The 16,978-nt window shown below is 36.6% G+C and overlaps 1 protein-coding gene across 1 annotated transcript in view; it reads left to right on the top strand.

The window, feature by feature from the left end:
- The window catches only part of OTOGL (otogelin like), an 89,714-nt gene that overhangs the window by 32,009 nt on the left and 40,727 nt on the right, over window positions 1-16,978 (top strand). Inside the window, exons 24-26 of the mRNA XM_054279577.1 lie at window positions 1,407-1,514; window positions 2,552-2,690; window positions 16,457-16,591. Coding sequence (XP_054135552.1) covers window positions 1,407-1,514; window positions 2,552-2,690; window positions 16,457-16,591 — 382 coding nt within the window. The remainder of the gene's footprint in view (window positions 1-1,406; window positions 1,515-2,551; window positions 2,691-16,456; window positions 16,592-16,978) is intronic.

A 16,978-nucleotide genomic window follows, 5' to 3' on the forward strand; every position in this document is an offset into this window, starting at 1 on the left:
CACTCTAGGTATTTACGGTGCTTGTAAAGTAAAGTGCTTGTGTGTGGTATTGAAACCCTTTCCTTTGGGAAACCATGAGATGATGGGCTCTAGTATGCAAAAGAATGGTCTCCCTAAAGTAAAAATGGTTTACATTTTCTATTGTTAAAGCTCTTGCACAACAGTTTGTTGTTATTTTAGTTAGTAGTTGAAGAGGTGACAAAGAATTAGAAACACTGGAAGTCTCTGATATACTTTAGAAGTTGAATAATATAACAGCCCAAATTTTCATGAGGAAATGAGGTGAGGATGACAGTAAATTTAAAGATAGCAAAGATAGACTGAAAGTCAGCCTCACACTGAGTTGGAGATATGGGGCTAAACTGAGTTGCAGATGCAAAGAGTAGTGTGGAAAGGAATTTCTGGGGCTACATTAATCTCCTGCCTTTGGGCAGCACCAGCAATACCGATGTCTTGGGAGACATTTAGCTTCTATTGACAGAGACTAAGTACCTTCCCAAGCCATCTCTTCTGGTATTTTCCTACCCTTGAGAAATTTTCTGAACACTTGACTCTTTTACTTAGAGCTGATTACTGTTTAATGAACTAGTAATGGTGTGAAGAAAACAAAACTGTGTATTCCTTTCAACTTCCAGTGAAACAATCTCTAGGCTGTACTTTGAGCCATGTGTTGCATGACAACTCCAGGAATTGCTCTCCTAAAGAACAGCACTAGGAATGTCAGTAATGTTTTCGTTAAGAAAGTTAAAATTGCTAAATAGGTGGAATTGAGATAGCAAATGTGTCATAACCATATATCTGGGTGGCTTATTGATCTAATTAGATTTGACACTTTTTGCATTAAATGCCTGTTTTGTCTCAACCTAGGTTAGTTGTTTCAGGTTCCCTTGTGTAGGCAGGCAGCCTCCACCACTGCTCTTCACAAACTGTGTAGCAGGTGCCACAGGCCAGCTCCCTGTTGTGCCCTCAGAACAGGACAGGTGCTGTCTGTGCAGAGGAGCAAGCACTCCAGTCCAGTTGCTTCCTGGCACAGCAGGACAAGAGAGCAGCAGAGAGGGAAGGGCAGTCTGGCTGCAGCCTCAGCAGCTCACATGATACCCAGATGCTCCGGAGTTTTCAGAGAGGAATATCTGTACTACTGACACTCCTGCATGGGAGCTGCAGCCCACACCAACATACCCCTTTCTAGATAGAGAGAGAGCTGCAGCTGTGGGCTTGGCCAGGTCCCCAGCTGTGCACAGTGGAGATCATTTGATTTGGACAGCTTTTGCTGATGAAACAATTTTCCTTAGCTGGGTGGAAGACTGGTTGCTCTTGATGGGGTTTCAACAATACACTACACATTCAGTTACATTGGTCTTTTGGATTTACTCTTTCATCTTAATAACTTTTTTTTTTTTTTGAAGGATGGCTGAGCACAGAGGGAAATGTTATATTCCTGACAGTTGTCCATGCACCTGGAAAGACAGAGAATTTCTGTCAGGAGAAGTGATAGCTACTCCATGTTACACCTGGTGAGTTCATTCTGCATACTTTCAAATCAAATGGATCAATACCCAAAGTGAAGCTGATACAGAAAATGCATTGTGTACTTTGAAAATCTAAAATATCTATTCTTGTTTATAGATAGTTAGAGGATATATCTTTTATTAGGCTTACTGATAGGCTTGGATAAGTAGGAAGACTTTGGTTGAGTGTCTTTTCAGACCTGAAAAGGAAGCTGAAGATATCCAAATTAAAAAGCAGTCAAGAACAAATGCTTAATTCCACACATATTTGTTAGTCTCTGAAATGAAGATGTGGCATTTTGCAGAATAGAATATAATGAAAGACAACCAAGGAGAAGAAGAGAGATATGCTTATTTCCTAGCCAAAATATCTATAATTAGTTAAGTGTATATTTAATAATGGGAAAAAAATTTGCATGGCAACTTTTAATCAGTTTAATACCACACTGGCAAATCAACTGAGGATTTACACTTACATAAGCAAAAATAGAGGATGCCAGTACTACTTCCATATAAATTTGTGTAAGCCACTAAATGTAACTGACAGGAAAAGTAATCTTGCAAAATATCAGCATTAATTTCTTAAACTCATTCCATATTTGTCTGATATCCTGAAATCTTACAGGTAGCACCTGGAGGTATTTTCCTTTGAAAATTTGCAGATCTTTATCAAAATTCAGAAAAAATAGACTACTGATGTCTTATGAATGAGCATGTTGAGGCATGGTGCCTTATCTATACTGGAGGCAGTGGTGGAAATATTTGCATAAGCCCTGCAAACTTTGATATTTTGCATTTATTTTTAATGCATTTTTATTGCACAGATGGGCTAATGGCAAAATGTTCAGTACTTGCCATGGCATCACCAGTATCTTCTGAAGCAATTCACAGTATAGCTCTCTGTTTCAAGGTCTGAGAATTTTATTCCATTCCTGAATTTCTGTATGATTTGAAATAAAGAACACAAGAAAGCATTTTCTTTAAAATATCCAGCAGAAGACTGCCATTATGGAGGACATACTGACTGTTGGTTTTCCTTTCAGTGTTTGTCGGAGAGGCGTCTTCAACTGCACCAGTTACCCCTGCCCTGCTGTGTGCACCATTTATGGAGACCGACACTATTACACCTTCGATGGGCTGGAGTATGATTATGTCAGTGACTGCCAAACTTACCTGCTAAAGGTAAGAGGATTGGTCATATGTTTTCTTGTGTCCTGGAGAAAACAAGTATTTTGAACATCAGGAGTTGATCTATAGAAACAAACATTAAGAAAACAATTGTAGAACGGATGTGAAAGAAGAACCTGTACAAGACATTTTGTGCTCATCTGTTTGAAAACGGTATGTGGGTGTGTTCTTGCATATCTCTATGGTTTAGAGAAAAGAAATAATCAATGTTTTCTGTTCTACCTTAACCATGCTTTTGTCACAATGACCAAAGAATAACACTATAGAAACTGTAAAAACTAGGTATAATCCATAGATTTATTTAATAATTATCTATAAGCCCTGCTTGGCCTAGGGTTAGTGATGAGCTCAGGCTGTTTGGAATTCTTCTTGAACGTGATCTGCAGCAGATCTGGACTGTATGTGTATAATAATATCAAACACAATGATTTCATAATTCAACAGTGAAATCATTCATTGAGATTGTCTGGCAGCTATATGCTTATGTTCCTCATAGCACACATTTAGAGTACATTGCTAGCTTTTTATTTAAAAATACCATTACTGACATTTAAAAATATGGTCTATTACTAAAACCACTATTGTTTATTATAATTGTTGCTATTTTAAGATTGTCTGTGTTCTCAGTTACAGTGATAAGTTTAGAAGAATACTCATTTTACTGACTGTCTAAGCTTAAGAATAAAGAATAATTTCTCAACAAAGACTACTGAAAATAGTTTATTTCAAGTATGTTTTAGTAGAGAATTCACAGCTGTGAAATAAAATACATTGGTTCCAGATTTTTTGTGTTTGTTTAAAAAGAAAAAAGAGAGATTTGAAAAAGAATAATACCTCACAGCAAATTCCTGTCATGTATCATATATGATCAAAGAGCTCTTACTCTTAGAGATATATGAACCTTTGTACAAGCCTTCCTCTTTTTGTACAAGCCTTCCTCCTTTAAGATGCAAAAAATAGGGGTTACCTTACCTATAAAATCATCTTGCCTTATGATGATGTGGAAAGGTAGGTCATAGTTTCTTAATTCTTGTGCCATTCATTCAAAGATGTTTGTAAGACAAATCTATGCTCCTTTTTCAAACTTTAGTATGATAGTGGAATGTTTAGCTTTTACAATCAAATATCACCTGTCCCTCTACTGTGTAAGAAAGAACCTGTCTGGAAAAAAACCATGGGGAGCATTTGGCATCCAAGAATAAAGTTGGCAGCCAGATCATTGAGGCACGTGGCACACTGCCAATGGGCCATTCTTCAGGTGAACCTGACACAAATGATGAAAATGCTGCCTACACAGATCTGCTTTTCAGATTTCTCAGACTTTTTTTCAGCTTTTCAATCTTCTTTTTTTTCCCAAGCTCAGCTAAGGTGAGAAAGTATAATCTAATTTGTCCACAATTTTTCTTTCTTTAGTATATGGAAAACTTTCATAACTTTTATGGAAGGATTCTTTAGAACATATTAGGCACTGCATCATCGTGCCTGGAACAGAAGATGTGTCTGTGGGCTGATTTTTGACTGGGAAATGTTTAGAGAATTTTTAAGGGGAAAAAAAAAAAGAAAAAGAAACAAAGGATGTGATTTTATGGCAGATGCTCCAGAATTTTGAGGGAACTAAAACACACAACTGATGAACTATGGGATATGCAACCTTGGAATCAGAGGAATGGAAGATGGCAGGATGACCAAATATTTTAAAAGGAATTAATGGCAGAATTTGACAGGAACAGAGCAATAGAGTAATATGTCTGATCTATATATGAAGGAACTTAATAGAAATTTTAATAAAGAGAAATTGCAATGGGGGAAGTGTTGAACTACCCTTTTTTTTTGTTTTAATAGAAAAAATTCATGCATGATGAGTCCTCTGAATTATTCTTTAAAGGTAATATATGGATAAGGGTAATCAAGTTAATATGTGTGTATTTTAGCTCAATCTTTTGGACAAAGATTTCAAGAAGTATTTTTTGAAACTACTCTTATATAAGATGAGAATGAACATTCTTTGAGACACAAATTCACAAAATCACAGAATGGGTCAGGTTGCAAGAGATCACAGAGGTTCATCTGGTCCAACCTCTCTGCTCAGGCAGGGTCATCCTAGAGCATGTGGCACAGGATTGTGTTCAGACAGTTGTTCATTATCTCCACACCCTCTCTGGGCAATCTGCTCCAGTGCTCAGTCACATGCACAGTAAAGAAGTTCTTCCTTATATTAAGCAGAATTTGCTGTGCATCTCTCTCTGCCCATTGCCTCTTGTCCTGTTCCTTGGCTGAGAAGAGCCTGGTTCCATCCCTTGCCACTCTCACTTAGACTTTTATAAGGTTTGATGACAGACCCTTCTCAGTCGTCTCTTCTGGAGGCTGAACAGGCCCAGCCTCCTCAGCCTTTCCTTGTAAGAGATATGCTCTCGTCCCTTCATCATCTTTCTTACCTTCTGCTGAACTAATTACAAGTCAGAGGTTAAAACACAAGAATAATTGGCCTTTTTTAAAAAAAAATTTTTAAAGGGAGAAATCCTGGTGAAATCCCACAGGGATCCATGCTGAGACCTGCACTCAGCAGCAGAAATAATTTTGAAAAGATGATGTGAGGATTGAGGTAGAGTAGTCTGATGATAAAAATTCAGTCTGAACAGCTGAAACAAAAGCTTCAGGAGATCTTATGGCAGAAAACACTACATAATAAAATAAAAAAGGAAATTCAACAACAAGCAAATGCAAACCAATAAACAGAAAAAACCCCTGTAACTACATTACCATGAAGTTAGGCACTAAATTAGCTACCATTATGCAGGAATGGAATTTTATGTGAGTAAAAGAAATGAAACACATGTAATGGACATCTTCATAGTGGCAACCTGAGCGATAATCACCTTTGCTTTTATTTGTAGATACACAGTTACACTACAATTGTACCACATCCTGAACTGGTTTAGCTGCATTATATATACAGACATGATAGCATGATGAGGTTGCTCTTGTTTGAAGTACTCTTTTTTATTCCTAGAGCAGGAGTTTCCATGTCTCTCTCTCTGTATAATCCTCTTCCTATATATTGTGACATTTTAAATAGTAGTATCCAAGTAATATGAGTCTACCTTGAGCTACTATGCGTTGAGAAGGTATGTAAGAGAGCCTTGTCTCTTTTAGCCTGTTAACCAAACAAAGAAGCCAAATGAAAGGTGGAAAAGTATATATACAACTGCAAAATTTAAATTCCTTGCCTAATATTTTGGCAGGCACAGCTATCTAAGGCAGTAGCATCTAAACTGTTCTGCCTGTTCTACAAACCAATTTTTTTTTTTTTTTTTAGCACAATCTCAGAATGATTTGGGTTGGAAAGGGAGTTTAAAGGTCTTCCAGTCCAAACCCCCTGCCATCAGAGTGTGTGCTGTGTGCTTCAAGTTTCCTGCCTGTAAGGTATCACAGATCATAGATTTCACAGCTGCTAATACACATCCCATTGATTTAATGCTAGTTTGGAGAGCTGTTGGGAGGCTGATTTTCATGGATAACATGAAATTCTCACCAGACTCCTGAAATTGAAGCAGCTAAAGTGGTTGTAGTATTATATACACAAAATTGTAATAAATTTGTCCTTTTCCTTTTATCTTTTATCCTTTATCCTGTAAGCAGTGGACTGCTTTGTTTCTACTAACAGAAGTAACATCTAAAGGTGCTGTAGCAGGGCAATAAGGAATGTTATAGCTACAATCAGTTTGTTGGCATATGAGCTCTTCCCAGATATAGAACTGAGTGCAAGAATAATAATCTGAATCCATCTTCCCCAGAGGCATGATAATGTGCTGTTCCCATCCATGTTACCAGCGCTCGCTGTTTTATTTGGCTGTTGGCCTTCCTAAATCTGATCTGTTTGAACAACTCTTTAATTTGTCATCATATCCCACTGTACCAGACAAAGAGCTCATCCTTACCTTTATTAGGTTTTTAATAAGGAGCCCTTGTGCTCCTGTGGGAGAAAAATCAAGTATAAGCTTTCAGCCAATTATGAAACTTGCTTGTTTTCAACATCATTGTCTCATGTCAGGCCTTTTTGTTTAAGGTGACTGTAAGTGTATGAAAAAACCCTTTATACATAGTTCAACAGATTTGTCCATTGGGCAGAAAATGACAGAAAATATTTAGATCAGCAGTTAAGAATATTAGGGCAGTAAGGTATCATGAAAAGATAAATTCACTTTTATAAAGGAATTAGGAGTTACATTATACACTGAGATGTAAAGTCCCTGTATAGATGAATGACATTCACACACAAGACATCAATATTTTTTTAAACATTTTAAAATCTCAGTTATTTCGAAGGTTAAAAAAAATCTTAGAAGACAAGCTTGTTTATCAGTGTTGGTCATGTAAACGCTTCATTTTGTTAATCTAAATATGAATTATAAAATTAAAGTCAAACAGTTTCTTACTTGAAAATATTTAAATATCTTTTTTCATCCATTTTCTTGCTTATTGTCTTATTTTACTGTCTTTCATGATGCTACATTCTTTCCTCCAAAAAATGGGGTTATTTTTCTGGCAAAATTTTTACTAGCTGCTATCTGTTTCTTCCATTTACCTGTTTCATAGGCTTCTGCTCTCATGATAAAATTAGTGTCTTTCTATATTCTCTGACAAATGTTGGCCTTTTTTATTTCTGTGGTGGTTTTCAGTCCTGCAGCTCAGTGTTTTTATTAAGGCTTGTAGGGTCAGTGCACTTGGAGCCCCTCAGACCTGTTCTCTTCTGTGAAACAGAAGAAAATGTTTTCTCAGAAAAAATATTAGCCCCAAAATTATTAGCATTTCTCAGAAAAAAATATTTTCTCTGCTCTGGGGCAGATTTCAAGCAGTAGTTCAAAGGGATAAGCTACCCATTAGAATGTGCTCAAATGAGAGGGCTCTCTGTTGCAATGGTCATCTGTCTTTTAAAAAACACCACAAAATCACCACTGAAATATATGCACTAAACTTTGGTTTCTACTAACCTTACATTGTCAGGAAGATCCTAAAGCACAGAAAGGAATGGACTGGTTTGTTCCTACATCCTGAAAGATGAAGGTCAGTGTAACTAAGGCCTCATCCTCAAGTATTCCTATTTAATAGATGAGTCTTAAATTCAAAGTATGCAGTAAAAATTTTCTCACTTTTCACCTGCCATTTGAGCATTTTAAACCGACCTTTTAAAGCTTTTTTGATGCAATCATGAAAACTCTTTTGAAGCCAAAATTGGAGGATTATGAAAGCAACAACCATTTTGAGCCAGTGGATAAAATAATCAAACCACTATGCCAATTAGAAGTGAAGATGTAACTCTTCTGGGTCAGCAGACATTAAAGAAGAGGTCATTTGTTAAATTCATTTAACAGAACATACATCAGCTCAGGAACCACCACTATCATTTCCCAAGTGATTCTCCTATGCTGAGCACTCCTCAGAACTAGATACCTGGACTGCTCTGGGGAATACAGCCAGGGAACTCTTCTCTTGCATTCCCCTTCTTTTGTAACTTGAAGCAAGTTTAAAGTTCTTACTAAAGTACTAGTACTTACTAAATTATACTTTTATTGGAGTGTATACAGAGGTTGTTTGATGTACTGATAATCTTTTATCCATTATTTGCTGATATATTTATCTTGAATGATAAATTTTTCAGATGATGACTGGGCATAAGCCAGAGCAATCACACAAAAAGCAACAATTTTTCAATTACTCGTTTGATACATCTGAGGAGTCAGAAGTAGGATTTATCCTATGATCCCTTATTGAATATCTGTATTTTTTGTACAGCTCTTTTTCAACATCATTTGTACAAGGTAGCCAGACTGTAGATCCATGAAACTGGCAAAGCTGTAGAATTAAATATTTGGCATGGTCTCTCTCATAGCCTATTTGCAAAATAAATACATTCTTCTTGCTGTCAGTTGCCTTACAAAGAATTAAAGCTGCAGATTCATGGTTAATCAACATTGTCTAACTGAGTATTCAGAGTTAAGACAAATAGTTTCTTTTAATAGATTATGGAGATTTTAATGGGAAAGTAAATAATGTTGAATTTGAAATTACAAATGTTTAAAATGGGACAGCAGACTCTAAAAGTAATTTTCATTTTTTCAGGGAATAAAACTGTACATGGGGTTTCAATCAGAGTGCCTTTAATTCTTTAATTAACATATCTAATCCTCAAGCCATATTCCCATGTGTAGTTTTATGAGTAAATGATGTACCAAAATATTTCCACCTAAAACACTTGTCAAATAATTTATAGCAGCACTAACTGTGTAGAAATAATGATGTATTGTGTGAAAATGTGTGCCCAAGAAAGAAAGAGACTATATTTCAGTGAAAAAACTGTTTACTGTGAATACTTTGCCCTGCTCTTGTCGCAAAGAATACCAACAGTTTGCTTTTCATTAGTCCCATGATTTCAGAGGAAACCTTTCTGGATGCAGTCTTTTTTCTGGGTCTCTGGAAGTCCTGTAAGGGTCAATAGCAAGCTCCCTCTGGGAGACATCCCTTTCCATCCTGTCTTCAGCTGTACCTGTTTTTCTATTTGTTCCATTCCTTCTGTGAGCAAAAGATCTGATTACAGTTGGCAATGGATTTATGCTCTGGTTCCATTTTCTTCAGATCAATGATTTCAGACTCAATTACCTCTACATGCCTTTCCGCCTCCACCACCTGATTCTCCAGACCATTAAATAATGCAGTGAATGAATCACTTTTATTCTCCAACAAAGGAAAGATTTCTTTCAATTTGTGCAGATTAGCATGGAGGGCTTCCAGGAAAGGCTTGGGGAAAATTTTCTTACCATGAGAATGGCAATTTGGAGGTGGGGTGTACATAGTGTGATTCAGAAGCTGGATTCCCTTACTCAGGACTTTGCTATTTAGTGACTGTTTGCCTTGAATTTCTGATTTTGGGTTAATGTTCATTATCCAAAAGCTCTTTGGCTATACTGACTCCAGAATGTTTTACTCTTATGGTTGCCTGAAAAGGTAGTTCACAGAATGGCTGCCTGAGTTTGAGGGCCTCTGGTGGGTTCAGCTTTGTGGACTGTTGATGCAGCACAGTAAAAGATGAGCAAAGCCAGGAATGATGTGCTGCTGTTCCAGAGCTGTGTGTGCAGCAGTAACACCCAGCCCTTCTCTGTGTTTGGAGGGGTGGGATGATTGGGCCAGTCACTTGCAGCTGCTGCTTACTTTATGGCCTCTGACTCTGGGTGTTGGTGAAATATGAGAACTGTGAATTCAGTTTATTCTGATTAAGGTCAGGATATGAGGTTTGTTTTTTCTGAATATATAAAAACTAAACTTCAGCAGTGTAAATGAACACACGAAACTTTTTTTTTATACTGAAAAACATAAAATCTTTGTGCAAGTTTCATTTTTCTAGCTTCTGCAATCATTTGCTGGAGCTCTTGTCCTTTGTTTTCCTTTTGCACTTTATCATTACAACCAGTGACAAAATAGTAACATTCATCATGCACTTGCTAATAAAACAACACTAACAGGTCTCATGTAAATACATGTAAATACAGGTTTAGATATTAGAACTAATACCATGAACTGTGCTGTTGATTTGTAATCCAGAATAGTTCATATTACAGAATGTGTCACTTGGAAACAAATACTCAAATGTTTCCAAATCTTCAGTCTTCAGAAGGTCTCATTTTTAATTAGAAAGGGATTGTAGTAATATGACCTGTGCAAAAGCTAAATCTGGTACACAAGCAGGCAAAGTTAAGTAAATGAAACAAAGGGAAATCTGCTTTAAATGATTTTTTCTCAAATTTTTTAGTATAGTACTCTTAAAATACAAAAAAAAAAAAAGAAAATCAAAACTTTTTCAGTGATCTCTCTGTGGTGTTTTCAAAATTAAGAAACATGGAGTTAAAACAAGGCTCTGTTTTAAGTAGATAAATTATTTACTGTAATGTATTTTCATTATTATTAGATTTTAAAAAAGGAATTGGATTTTATTGTTGTCAAACCTTCAGAACACAACAGCTCTATATTGCAGTAAAATCTACTAGAAGAAAAATCAATGCATAAAGAAAATATTATATAATGATGTTTTCCTGTTGCTTGTATATATACATACTTACACATAAACATACTTGTCATAGATATTTTGCAGTTTTTGAATTTGTTCTGCCTGAGATGTATCCATTTCAGAAGTCACTTTTAAAGAAATAGGCAAGAGTTATTATGGATGCACTAGCAAACATCTGGAAATTGCTTGAGGATAAGTCAGTAGCTGGAATAATCTCACTCCTCTTGAATTTTCATCAGTGAATCTACTCAGTCATGTTTCTCTCCTTTTGTACTCAACTGTAGGTTAAGATATTTCAAAGCTAGAAATATCTCATATCTTACATGTGTACTGCAGGCTTCTTTGCCATATTATGAGTGAAAATAAACTGCAGCCATGTAAAAGATGTAAAGGAAAAGAAAATTAATGTGTATTTGCATAAGCAATTTGGCTCTCAGGTTGTTAGTTCCTAAATGGTTTTTTTTTAATTATTTTTAAATTTTTAATAGTTGTATAAAAATACATAACATTGGTTGGAAAAAAAGTGCTATTACAATTGCTTTCCTCTCTGTTCTCTCTCATGTAAGAGCATCATCCACTATCTTTCCCATAATACTTTTTCCCAACTTTCATGTGGATTTCTTCCCAAAGTGAGACAGTGTGTTTCAGTGCCATCTGTTGACTCCAAGCAACATTGCTCCATTGTTTTAATAGCTGTGGGGAAGAATATTTGCTGATACAAATTAGTACAGGATGTAAAACCAGGGATCAAATAAATTTACGTGGACTGTATATATAAATTCTGGCAAGGTGCAGAAGAAATTAGGTGCAGCAGCAAAACAAAGAAAGCTTTTCAACAAGAGATGCTTCTTAGTGTAAATTAAAATGAGTTCAGCATAATTCATGCATTTTCACTGATTATCTGGAGCTCAAGTCCATAGAAAAATGGCACAGGAAACTAATAGAGCAAGAACAAGTTAGATGCCAAGGCATTTGTCTGCTCCCCAAAATAACTTCTATATTTATGCCCAAATGCCCACTAAATCTGGGCTAAGATGTTTTACTTCTCCCAGATCAAGCTCCCTAGAAGTAATAGTTTCAAATGCTAAGTTCCTTCATAAGAAAGGAGCCAAAAAACCATGACCAAGCTGATTCTGACTTTCCATAAAATCTCCTGAAATATTAAATCTGAACAGAGCTATGGAATCTCTCTGAAAATATGTAGGAAAGAGAAAGCAATTTCTACTTTTTAAACTACTTTATATTTTTTCAATATTTTAGAACTTTTTGCAGTTCTTTTTGTGTGTCTTTATGAAAACACCTAAAATGTCATTAAAGCAAAAGGAATCCCACTCCCAGGGTGTCCTTGTATGCCTTTATGGCCACCCTAGTTTGCAATTTTGTAGGGAATAAGCCAAAAGTAATGGGTAAATCAGGTAAATGGGTATTGAGAAAAAAATGAGTCTTTACATGGAACAGTTAGAGAGATTTTAATGAAATTTTCAAAGTAATGAATACAGTCAATTAAATTGTCATTTCCCAGGCTGCATTTTGACGATATAAGCACACTGCACAGAACTGTTATTGGTTAAAAGGGACAGAAAATTTCTAACAGGATATTGAAATAGAAAGTTTCTAACAAAAATAAACTCTAGCATTCCCAAGCACTGCTAAAAAAAACCCCCAAAAACATCACCAAACCAGAAAAAGGAAAGCAGTGCTTTGCTTTTTTGACTAGGAAGAAATATGGAAAAAAAGTTCAGTGGAGTCTAGAAAAAGAATGTCCTGAGAAGTGGGACTGACAATGAGCTTTTGACTGACTGCCCAGAGCTGTGACTCTGTCTTTTCTGTTGCTTGGCAACTCCATGTTATCACAAAGAAACTGATATTAAGTTGGAACAGGCTGGATATGGTAATTTACGTGGGAAGATACTCTTGCAGTGGGAAAACCATTTTATTTCTAGTTTCTGTCAGCATAAGTAGGTTCCACATGATGAACTGGAGTACATCCCCTGCTGGGTGCATTTTACCTAAAAAGGTAAAGAGTGACTCTGCCTTGGAAAGAGGCTGTGCAGAAAAAAACAAAACCAAAAAATCCCCCACCTTGTTATTCATTAGACCTGCTCCTAGTGTCTACTCAGACATTTCTTCTAGTGCTAGTGACAAAAGCTTGTTTTCATATTTGTGTGGATTTAGTGCAGATTAGAGAGATGGAACTCATTATCATTTATACCATCACATTCCCTAAGAACTCTTGAGATTTGCTTAAGACCTCCCTGTCTTATATAAACATCAGAAGATGATTCTCACTTTAGCTGAATAGTCTTTTCTTTTGCACTGTTAATAGTTAGGTGCTAAGTTTCAACTGCACTTTATTTCTTCCTTATTGAAAGAAGACACCGCATGTGCAGCAGCTACAGAATAATTTGAAGACTGTGATAGAAACTGTCATTCAAATTTGAATTTGTCTACTATTGTATGGTTTGGAAAGGTGTCTATTGAGTTATATGGAGAGAACAGCAAGCAAATAATTTTGTAAACATATATAAAGCAAATAATTTTGTGAAAGCTTAGAGCCATAAGAAACATGTAATCCATAATGATATTTTTATGTATGGATTTAGGTCTAAGATTTAATTAGAAAAAGAGAAAGCACAGAAGATTCAGGATTTAATACAAGGCCCTTTTTTGTTAAACGTCTGATTTACTCATAACTCTATTGAACTACTAGCACAGTCTCTTTGCATATCTGTCCTGCATAATTCCTAGTAATTTAATACCATCATGCAGTCCTACAAGTAAGGAAGTACTTCACATGTCTTCAGGACTCCCTGTTCTGGCTTTGGTCAGCAAAACACTTCCTGGCTCCAGGCTTCTCTGTACTGCAGAGTTTACTTGAAATATAACTCAGTTTGTGCTCTTGGCTCAAATCCCAACCATATACAAAAACTTCTGACCTGAGTATGTAGATGCTGTTCAGCTGAAGGGATTGGTCTGGACTGTCAGAAAGCATAGGCAGCAGTTTCATTTAGCATAGCTAATATAGCTACCCGCTGCTGCCTCAAGGACTTGTCTTCATTGCCAAAAAAGGTGTATTTTTACTGTGGGGCAATTAGCCTGATTTGACTATCCTAATTTAAAATCAAGCTCCTAATTTCTTTTCTTACAGGGAAGACATTGCTTCCCTATTAACTCAGAATGTCCCTTTTTGCTGAGACTAAGGTAACTGAAGAGGAGTGACCTGTGCAATGAAAAGAGCCCACAATGTCCTAGGCATCAAATAGACCCAGAGACTGCAAGCAAAGTCCTTCTTTGCACTGAGCCGTGGTGGGGAGTAACTCATTTTCTCACTTTTCAGTTACCCAGCACAGAATGTATCAGCTTGCATCCTATCTATCAAACTAATGAGATTGTCTCCTTTTTAATTTACCACATCGCATCCAATAAATCAAAAAATGCTCTGGGCTGTTATCTGACTTGGAGGGGGAATAACTGGTACTCACTCCAGCAGCAGGCCTGGTTTAATTAAAACATAGTGGATTTCCCATTAAGGTAGTGACCAATTTTATTTTGAGTGCAACCTAACACAACTTTACAACAGAATGGAACAGATGAACTTTACCTTGAAGCTTCTGATAGTTTTAAACTGAGTTCCCTTGCTAAATCACGGAGATCTGATTTCCTACACCCCCTTACCACTAAGCAGTTAGTGAATAACTTTACCCACTGTAGCTGTTGCCTTCCAAGCTAACTGCTGGCAAGCACCATCTGTTTCCTAAGCCCTGGCATTAGGGTAACACAGAGCTTGCAGGCAGTCTCCCACAAATCGTGCTCATCACATTCATAAGCGCTCGCTTGCTGTAGAGTGTTTTCTATGCCAGGTAGCAGCATCCTCTGGCTTGTGGGCCATGCTAGACTAAGGGTAGCAAAACTGTAGTACCTCCTCTGTGTGGCAAAAAATACCTCTATGCTTTCCATCATCTGGGGATGGGTTTGTTTTTGATTTTAGAATGAAAGTATTTTTTAAAGAGTTTGGTCGCTATGACTTTTATTAAGAAAAAATACACAAACTGCTTCCTACAGCGCACATGCAGTATTTCTCACTGATGAGGAAAAATTAATGATTTTTTTTTTAATTCTTGAATTCTGATCAGCACAGAATAAATAAGGGGACAAATGTGAGACAGGCAAGAAACAGTTATGAGTAAGTAGCCAGCAACTCCTGGGGGTACACTGGGCAAGGCAGTGGTACATTGACCACAGGAGGGAGCAAAGCTCTGGGGAGATGCTGTGGGCAGACACCAAGGTGTGGGATGCTTCTTGTTGTGGCCAAGTGGGGCTCTTCAAGAGCATTGCTGGGAGCCATGAGTAATTCCCAGGACTGGGGAGATGCTGAGAGCCACCATTCCATCTTGCACACCATGCCCATTAGCATCTCCAGTTAGTTTCATCTAATCACAGTCTCAGAGAGTATGTTCAAAAGAGGGTGGGAGCCAGAAGAGTTTTAACAAGAAGAGAACCTTTTTTTTCCCAGCACTACCCAAGTGTCCCATATAAGAATGGAATAGTCAGTGGGTGCTACTTGCCACTTCCAAGATTATTTCATGTCTGTCTCATGTATCTGATGACTGTAGGACTGAATTTACTCAAAAGTTGAACCAGATTCAGAAACAGTGTCTCAATATTAACAGTGGCTCATATTAATGTTATGAAGTGACCTTTCTCAAGTAATTTCTATAGTTATGGCTGCATGTTGATTTGTAAGGATTGCTACAGAAAAGAATAGGGAAGTAAATTAAAATAGGAAATAATAGAAATAGCTCAACTTCATTTTTTTGGTGGTAGTGTTAGCAACTGAAAAGACAGCTCATCTCCTTTGTTCAGGTAAAATCTTAGCATGAGGAATTACATGGTGCACGTGTGTTTCCCTCAGGATACAGAACCCCAGAAGCTGTAGGTGAATAAACTGATGTGTTGAGCCAAGGTGCAAAGGTGATTTTTTTTGTGCCTAGTATGCAAAAGTAATGAATGGGCTGTAGAGCCAAAAGGTGTGGGTTTGGGGAGGCAGTGCATTTGAGTTTGAAGTACTAAAACACCAGTAAATCAGGACAATAAAATATTCAAATCTTCTAAATGTTAAAATAACCCCACCCTACAAACAAAAATATTGGCAGAAACCTTTACCCCCTCCAATAACATTAAGTATGACTCATGGTTTCGTGAATTTTGGTGTGTGGTGGCACAGAAACTGTCCTCTCTATTACTGACAGATGGAAGGTTTCTTGGTTTTAAAAACATGAAAACAGCTTGATCTCATGTACCTTGGTTTAAAAATAAAGCTCTTTTTATAGCATGTCTCAATTTCGACAACCACACTATGCCGTAAATATTAGCTTCCAAGTAAAAGCATATTTTAAAAGCCTAAACCAGACTCTTATTTTAGGGGTAGCCTGATCCTCTGAGTTTGTGAAATCTTCAGCAAGAATAGTCGCAGCTGAATATAATAGCTCCTGGTGCTTAACTCCAAAGTTTGTGGGTTCAGTTTTGAATTTAAAAAGGCATTTCCTGATTTGGTAACTTGCTTAAATTTAATTTCAAATGTGTGTAAATTCTTAAGTATATATATATTTTTTTTCTTTTGTGATGATAAGCATAGAATAAATCTGCAGGAGTGAAATGCAATTGAATATATCAGTAAAATGATTTCTTCTTAATGTTGCAGAGCACAGATAACTCAAATATATCTATAATTGCTCAGAACAAAAAGTGCTTTGACAATGATATTGTTTGCTCAAAGAATGTTTTCATCACTGTTGGAGACACTGAGATTTATTTTAGCGAACCTTCTGAGAAGCAGGTTAGTTATTTTCTTTCCTTTTTTGGTTGCCCTTAAAGATAAGCACTGCAAATTTACAGCTCTAAAGGAGCATGTTTTTGGAAAGCATCTCTAGTCTGAGTTAATGTAGTATCAGTGTTTAGGCCTGGATAAAGCAGCAGGTCCCAGGACGCAGTTTTTTCCCCCATCGTTTTTTTTCAAGTTCTATTTGTCATGCAAAGAATATTGCCAAAAGTATCAAGGAGATGAAACATACTGGCGTTTATGAGTTTCTTTCCAGTTGGTTTAGAAAGAGAAACCAAAGTACAAAGTAAACTTGAATGACTGAAAAGACAAAATATCAAAGTATTAAACAGCACTTCTACTAATATTACTGATTCAGCTAGATGCTAAAATATTCTTCAATAT

The sequence above is a fragment of the Melozone crissalis genome, unplaced genomic scaffold, assembly GCF_028551555.1.
Source record: "Melozone crissalis strain CALT ecotype California unplaced genomic scaffold, PUWL_Pcris_2 ptg000004l_1, whole genome shotgun sequence".
Lineage (NCBI taxonomy): Eukaryota > Metazoa > Chordata > Aves > Passeriformes > Passerellidae > Melozone > Melozone crissalis.